Source organism: Thunnus maccoyii, chromosome 6 (assembly GCF_910596095.1).
Source record: "Thunnus maccoyii chromosome 6, fThuMac1.1, whole genome shotgun sequence".
NCBI lineage: Eukaryota > Metazoa > Chordata > Actinopteri > Scombriformes > Scombridae > Thunnus > Thunnus maccoyii.
Genome location: NC_056538.1, coordinates 26,036,939 through 26,045,587, shown reverse-complemented (window position 1 = coordinate 26,045,587; position 8,649 = coordinate 26,036,939). Strand labels below are relative to the sequence as shown.

At 38.4% G+C, this 8,649-nt stretch overlaps 1 protein-coding gene across 1 annotated transcript in view; it reads right to left on the bottom strand.

The window, feature by feature from the left end:
- Window positions 1-791: 791 nt before the first annotated feature.
- Window positions 792-8,649, bottom strand: part of frem2b (FRAS1 related extracellular matrix 2b) — a 60,991-nt gene continuing 53,133 nt past the window's right edge. The window contains exons 17-24 of the mRNA XM_042414353.1: window positions 7,044-7,236; window positions 6,812-6,916; window positions 6,356-6,483; window positions 6,129-6,263; window positions 5,020-5,146; window positions 4,340-4,527; window positions 4,098-4,244; window positions 792-3,204 (exon numbers count right to left, since the gene is read on the bottom strand). Of these exons, the coding sequence (XP_042270287.1) occupies window positions 2,698-3,204; window positions 4,098-4,244; window positions 4,340-4,527; window positions 5,020-5,146; window positions 6,129-6,263; window positions 6,356-6,483; window positions 6,812-6,916; window positions 7,044-7,236 (1,530 nt within the window). The 3' untranslated portion in view covers window positions 792-2,697. The remainder of the gene's footprint in view (window positions 3,205-4,097; window positions 4,245-4,339; window positions 4,528-5,019; window positions 5,147-6,128; window positions 6,264-6,355; window positions 6,484-6,811; window positions 6,917-7,043; window positions 7,237-8,649) is intronic.

Here is an 8,649-nt window from a genome sequence, read left to right as displayed (position 1 = left end):
TCATAAGAAAAACTGGTGCCACAGCAGAAGAGACCAGGTGTAGGAAGAAGGCAGCTTCCTCGTATGACATCATTACCCACAGCACTGTGCTAAACATCCAAACATCGACATTCATCTTCCCCAGTTTGGAGATTGTCTGGGCTACAGGATATGACCTGATTTCACCAGTTCAATCAACCAGGAAGCTGCTGTTTTTCATGCACCTGATCTGTTGTTTGACTTGTTGCCAAACAGAAGCCCAGACAGGGCTCACCTTTTAGAGATGTGTCCGAAGCATTTTACCCTACGCTGTTTGTCTCACAACAATACAAACATTTGGTTTTCTCTATGAATATGCACTGGTAATAAAAGCACATGGTTTACTGAGTTGTTTTGCAATATGTGACTACTCATTATGCTTGATTTACACAGAAGGGATTTGGATCTGTTGTCCATGCAGATTTATCACATAATCACTGAATGGTGGTAATGAAGAAATGATGAGTTAAGTATGCATACTGGGTCCACATAGAGCAGTAACTTCAAAATAGTTTGTAGAGTACTGCAAGCGTAAACATCTCTATGGCTCTGCTTCTCTCTTCTAAATAGTCCCTATACTCTGAATTTTGGCAAAATGGACTGATGCTCACTTGGATCAACACGTATATTTATAATTTTGTATATAGGAAGAGTTGCATTTTGAAAATTGTTGCTTCGAGGATGATTAGTCAAACTATTTAAGAAACTAATAGGAAAAAAACCAAAAACATAAAATTTCATAATGTTTTCTTGAAAAATTATTTATTTGCAGACCACGCTGTGCTTCTGGTCTATGTTACAAATACTTACAGCACATACAGTATGCATTTTTGAACAATAACCATTCCCAAAACATCCAAATGGTATATTTATAGGTAATACATATGTATATACATACATACATGTGCATAAAAAAGCTCAGAATGCACTCAAAGCATTAGAGTGGAGTAAAAGAACCACAGTACAGTGATGCAGTGTCAAACCAAGATTAGCAAGCAAATTGTGCACTAAAAAAAACAATCATACTTGGGGTAAACATTTTATGAAGGTATGGTATCACAGGTTGCATAGAATTTTTTTCCTCAACATAGAATGCAAATAAACCTAACATTGATGACAGGGAGTAGTGACTATAAAGTTAGTGTTACTGATATACAGTAGTATGAGGTAATCAGATGTTATGGCAGTCCGGTGCCTGGATCTTAAAAAAACAAAAAACAAGAAAACACTGTTACATGGAAAGCTTGTATGGTGTTTCATCTTATGCACATTGTTTTAATGCAAACATGGCACATAAACAGTATATGCGTAACATATATTAAAGTAAACAAATCTTACAAATAGGCTCAAATCAAAATTTAAAAAGGGAGATTAAATGATATATGATTTGTGTCGACACTAAATAACAAGCATTGAAAAATAAATAAATGCATTTAAAGCTAATGAATCAGGGATAATAGCTCTGGCGATAAAGACGATGATTTTGGGTAAATCATTTCTTTCCCTTTAAATGAAATCTGATAAACCTATTAGAAGATATTTCAAGGTTTTATAAAATTAAACAGTACAGTCAACACATACAGTAGCCCTGCTGTGACAGGGATTTCAAGTCCCATCTATCTCTACTAAGCTACAGTAGTCAACATTTAGAAATCTAGCCAACCAGTTGTGTCAATAGTGGAAAAAAATTGTTGCTGCTGGAAATAGTGGATCTGGAACTATTATTATACTACACCATACATTGCAGACCAGCTGTCTTGAAAGTGGCTTCAATACTACAGACTGTAACGATTTTACTTCTCTTATTTGATTCAGTGCCATGTGTCAATTTTAAGTTTGTGAAATCATAAAAAACAAATATTAGGGGGCATTTAACAATAACAATAACCTACTGCACTGATAAATACTGTTTTTCGTGGGATATACTGTAAAATACATAGTCAAACTGGTGGAAATACAGTAGATTAGGCGCACTTGTCACGATTCCATTCAAATCAGCATCTAGACATTTTTTACAAACAATCTTAAAATACAAAAATAAATGCATGCAAAAACATGAGCACAAGAAAACAATGTTTGAAATACTTTTTTCATTTGAGTGGATTTCTTATTGATCACACAGGACAATCATAACATACATTATAAAACCTCAAAATCCTATGATTTCTTAGGCACAAACTGAATCTAAGGACAAATCATTCTCTATAAGAACAGACAGGTTTGCCAGTGTGACCAAACTATGGACAGTGTCTTGACGCAGCAAATCAAACATACAAAGCCTGTTGTTGACAACTACTACAGTATGCAAAATATCCAGCTTCTCTTGACCTACTCAGTAAAACAGCAAATGCCATTCAAGTTAAGAGGCATTTCCTGTAGCACCTTTGGAAATGTAATCACACCTTTTTTGGATTAAGTGGCATCAAAAGCAAATCAATAAGTGAGTGCTGACAACTTGACAAGTGCCTTTAAACAGCTACTAACACAGTCAGTCTGCTAGTTAGTATCCAGATGTCTCCCTGGCCATGGAAGTGATGCAGTATTTCAGGTAGATTTCTGAATGGAATCAAAGCTCTTGTAGTTTGTGTCGCTTCACACACAATCTTCAATTTTTATCTAAATGTGAGGCACTTGCAAAATAAAAATGTTAACTAAAAATCTCAACCATCAGTCTGTTTGTTAGACCTCTGAGCTGTCACTGTTACTGAGGCCTTGTGTCATCATGGGCTCTGCGCTGCTGGAGCTTGTGGGCACCTCCTTTTTCTCCCGCTTGGACCGAACAAGCAACACGGCCACAATGATGATGAGTACCGTGAGGAGCAGCCCGACAAAGATACCAATGATCAACACTAGTCTGTCATCACTGTTGTCTTTCTGGTTGAGCTCCCTGGGGATGATCCCTTTGGTGAAGATCTCCCTCTCTGGGCTGGTCCTCCGCTGGCTGCTCCGGTCCAGTGCAATGTGCAAGATGTTGGTGCCACGGTTGTTGTTCACACCGATCTCCTCTATGACGTCTGGCACGTCATTGGCAGATCTTCTGGAGCGATTTTGACCCTTTGGTAGCACATTTGTGTGCTGGCTTAACACATGGTACTCCAGGCTTCGCTTCCCTATGCCCCGGTTAGCGTTGTCCCGAGAACGGACAGTGTAGATAGTGTGAATGTACCACTCTCTCCCTGCAGACACCTAAAAAAAGCAACAGTTATTGTTTCAAAAATGATACCTACATGTCATTTTTATGGTGCAGCTTTCTGCAGAGCACCAGTTTCTTTTGCTGACCCATAAGATTTCAGTGATAAAAGAAAATCAACCATAAAACTCTGTTAGAAATAAAAACCACTATCAGTGTAACTTCCCTTCTTGGACCCATTTTAATGCTTGGTGTGTTATTTTTCTGTATTGCAGTAAAAATGGTGAAATATAAACAATATAATGTAACCTCAAACATATAAAATATCTCCAGTGCAGTTACATGGATTTTGAAAGGAGGAAAGTTTTCTGCTGTTGGAAAATACTCATCAGGCTTGACATCCTGTTACTGACATTTTAGCAAGCCAAGAAAACTCAGACTCACTGACCAGAAGAAGCAATCAGTACTTGATGAAAGGGGGAGAGTCTGAGTCATACAGAATATATATATATGATCCTGTCATCGGAGGACATATAAAGGCCAGCCCCCACGGTGACAGGATTGTTCACTTTCAATAAGACTTCCATGTGCACGGATGCGGAAAGTGTTGGGTCATTGATTTTTTTCTCGGCTTGTTAATAAGATAGAGTCAAATGTCAATAGAAAAAAACATCTTTTAATGTCACCTTCTGTGACTTATCTATAGTACAGTACATTTTCATCCTGCGTTTCCACTTGCCCTTTACTCAGCAGGATGCCACAAGTTCACACCTGATTCCTGAGAGTTACAAGCCAGGCTCAGTTAAACTGGCACACAAAAATGTAAATTCCAGCTCAAAATAACTGGAAAATAACTCTGGAATGCATCCCAGATTGGTGAAATATGAGAATGTGGAGCATGTGAGAGTGTGTACTGAATGTGTTTCTTGTATTGGGCATATAAACTGACCTGGAATAGAGCTGAGGAATCCAATCTGAAACCATCTGACCCAGGTTGTCTCACTAGAGCTAAAGCACCAGGGTCATCCACTGCCAGGAAGGCGTTGAAAGCTACATTTCCAAACGACTTGGCCTGGGTCTCAGGCTGGGCCTTGTCCTTATGTGGACAGATCAAGTAGAGAGGAATATTTAGGTTTGGATAGACACAAAGCATGTGTGACATGATGAGAAATATACTGTTGTTACTCTTACAATTATTTTGAATCTGTAGAGTAGAGATGGAGCATCAGCCAGACAGCCAAATTCAAAGTTGCTGGGGTTGTATTTGGGGACGTATCCATCAGCTCCAGTACACAGGAAGACTTTCTCTATATTACAAATAAAAGAGTCGCCCAAGTTCTGCACTGGATCCACCATCACTCGGCCGTAGATTGAATCCCCTGAAGGAAGAGAAATACAATTTTCATCACAGCAAAACACATGTAACACATCACATGTGTATGAACCTGATGGTTTAGAGGAAAGTCTTACAGAAAAACTCAACTGATGTCCACTGATGCAGTTCTCTCAAATAATTTATTTTGTTTAGACTACAACAACAACCTCAGCTAAATCTGTTTTGTCAGTCTTCACAAAAATAGCTTTGTAACCCCACTTTGACAGCAGCTTCAAGGACTTTTCTAAGACTTTCAAGATCCTGTTTAGAGAAATGAAATTCAAGCTCTCTTAAGTAGCTTGTTTTATGAGATAAGACATGAAAGTGGCCTATTTCTTTTAATTTTATTTTTATCCTTTAGAGTCACAAAATAACGGGGGAACATTTCTGCTATATACATATATATATCACATTAACAGCCATCCTTGTTTTGTGTTTTTTCAAATCCACAAACATTCAAGAGCATTCATTTTATAACCATATGATTCTGCTTTACCCTGTGAGAAGGCAGTGTCACTCTCCTGTCCAAAGCCCATGGAGCCATCTGAGAGCCAGAGCGTCCGTTTAGAAAGTAAAATCATCTGTGTGTTCAGACTGAACTCAGCAGCTACGGGATCGCTAACCTAGAAACACATAACAGACAGACAGACAAATCCAAGCAAGGTTAATAATACAGACACATGGTAAACAATCTTTATTGAGCCCAGTCATCACACAACTGCAATTTATGTATAGTACATACCGTGTATCTGTAGTACATTTGTAGACTCTACAGTGTTAACATGGCATATTTTGAGACAATCCTCATTGGGGTAAACTCACAATTTTGCTTGTTTTTCAATACTCGACATCCCACTCTCTCTATATAATCATATTAATGATTTAAATACCTGGGGCTTGTATATGTTTTATACTTCACTCTAGTAATATTTATGCATTTGAATGATGATACATTTTTTTCTAATTTTCTCTGACATTTTATGGGCTAAACAATTAATTCATTTGGCTGCTTTGCCATTATCACTCTAGATTTTGTGTTGATGCTGGAGGTGGTTATTTGTTGGCACGAGGATCATGAGCTGGGTGCAGCTAAATGGATTAAAAAGGGGGGATGTTAATTACAGATCTGTTCCTGTTTATGTAAATGAGAGGAGTGAGTTGCAGTGAGTACTTGACTGGATGAAGTGAAAGCAGGAGTGAGCTTCCTCTTAAATGTTTCAACTGATGGGATAATGCAGAGATGCAAATATGAAAATATATGAGGGAATAGGAGCCAAGAGGTGTGACTTACAGGAAGTAATGACTAAATGAGATGGTGCTCATAAAGCAAATGTTTTAAATGCACAGTTGTAGTCAATATAAATCAATATATTATCAATACTTAATAATTTCTATTTGTATTGCTAAAATAGTTGCAGAGCACTACCAAGTGTTAAATTTTATATTATTGTTATATTTTGTATTAATTTTACATTTCATTCCTTATTTTGGCCCATATTTGGTTGCTTACACTGCATTTCTTAATGGATCCTATTTTTGCAGACTAAATTGCTCCACAAGGATCAATAAAGTTTCCTCATATTATTTTGAATGAGTGGACGTCACCTGCTGAAATCGGATATCCAGGTCGAAGGTAAGAGGCTCTCTGGGATTGCAGACAGGAGGGATGGTGTACTCCAGGCTGGGAGGAGAAGTACAAGGGACCAGCTTCACTGTGTACGTGCCAGAGTAGTCACGCACCTGACAGGGAAAATCATGTCCAGTAAGAATTATGTATAGAAAATAGAAAAAAAAATTTAAATTGCTCTTTTGAGAACAAAACGTTTCCTCACAGCAAAATCAGAGACAAACGTCCACTGCTGGATGGGCTGGTTGTAGGTTGGCTCATTCCTCACAAGACTAAGGTTAAAGGTCAAACCAGGGTGGTCCGCACACATGACCATGGAGGTGAGTGCTGAAGCTGATGACAATTTCATTGATTACATTACATTATATGTATCAGTATAATCAGCATACTAAAATCCTGTAAATGTGCTTTAAATATGCAATATGGCCAATAATATCAGACAAAGCATTTGTAAAATTATTAATTATCCAAAGCTAAAAGCTGAGTGAAACAGTACATGCAAAGCTTTTTTTCCTCTTCATTTCTTCTATTTTTTTTTCTTTTTTCAGAACTGTGGGTTATTTAAACTTGCATGCAAAATATTATGACGTGCTATCAAGCAGCATTATATACCACATCAAATTCAGAAACTACTACACTTCTGCGGTGTATTGTAACATACCTGGATGTGCAAAGACAAACAGGCCTCTGAATCGAGCCTCAGTGCGGAAGTTGACTACTAGTCGTCCCTGGTCATTTATACGCATGCTAGTTGGGTACAGGGCACCTGCAAAAACAGCCACAGATAGCTTTAAATTGGCTACTTAATTAATTTACGATATTTCATTCAGTTAACATAAACACAGTTTAAAGTAATCCTCAATTTTGTATTGCAGACTAATGTTAAGTCTTACCTTGTAGTTCTGCCTCTGGTGGGCTACCGATACCGTCCCTCCATAAGATGGCAGTGTCGTACACAAATGTGAGCCTCAGCTCTGACTGCAGGTCAAAGTGTTGCCAACCCCCTGCTCCCACAGGGGAGTGGAAGACATAGGACACATAAAGTGGGACTCGTAGGGTCACATAGGACTGGACCAAATTCAACACCTGCAGTGAAAACCAACATGCTGTGTCAGAGCAAAAATATGTATTTCTACTTCACAGTTTAACAGCTTTGTTATAATAATAGCAAGCCAGAAAATGCATGTACAACACCTCTGAAATTAAAAAACAATTTTCTACCATTATGGCTGATATAAGCAAGTTCAGTACAGAATACTGTAGTGCTTCATCAAGTCCACAGACTGAGTGGACTTGGCAGCACATATATTAGGGAACTTGTAGCACACATTACTGGGAAATGCCTAGAACTTCAAGTGGGCATTTATGTTTGCTTGATGGTGTAAAGCTATTAGATTTAACACTTTCATGGGCTCCTATTATGGATGAAGTACAGATTTTTAAAAATATTTTCAACTGAATAATTTCAAACTTCACCTAAAAATCAAATGTGTCCAAATCATGATGTATTGCTGTTTTCACTCAACATGAGAGGCAAAAAAAAAATGCTTTTATTTACATGTGTTACAGACATTCCTCCAGACATTTCTTCTGTAAAAGAGATGTCCTAAAATGCACAAAGGATTCCAAGTGGTGAAAGTCCTCAGAGGGAGCACTCTCTGGTATCTGCACTTTCCTCTGACCTGTGAGAGGTACCTGCCTGCACCGGCTCTGTGTACATGTGGAGACGTGCCTATGCCTCTGGGTGCTGAGAGCTCAGGCAAATGATTTGCAGAATGGCCTTCTGACACAACCTGCTGGGCCTTAATAGATTCCTGTGGTCCTGTTAAGCTGGGCACAAAGCCCCACACTGACACTGGCCCCGGCCTGCACAGAGTTGTCTCCTCTAAGCCTGTCTGTCCACTTAGACATGCACTCAGGTCACAGGGTGCCAACAAACGAAGACTGTTTCTTTTTCCATTGATCCTGCCTTAATGATCCCGAAACTGAACCTGTGACGCCTGAGTCTAAGCATCTACATACCGTCTTTTGCTCTGTTCCAGAGTAACCATAGCAACAAAATCTACATACAGAACAGTGCAAGAGCTGAATGTATACCATTCTGCCTCATGATGGAAAGATAATAGAGACAAAAATAGAGTCTTTATTGCTAGATGTGTGTTCGTCAGGATTTTGAGACTGTCCAAATAGATAGAGGGTCAAAATCATTCATCTTGTTTTTCTTTTTTAATTATTGGGTTAGCTCTGATCAATATGGTTACTAATCAATAAAGAACTACAGTCTGTCATGACCATTTATTGCAATGTATGTATATGATCAATTTCTCACCTCAAGGTATTACTGCTGACTGAGGTGAATTAATATTCCCGGCAGCAGCCTGCTTTCTTGTCAAGACATGTTTATTACTGCCATATTGACATTTACATCATGTGGCTACAGGCAACATTTGTTGAGAGTGAAAGATCACCTGGGTGATGTCTTTGTTGTTGTTTTATATA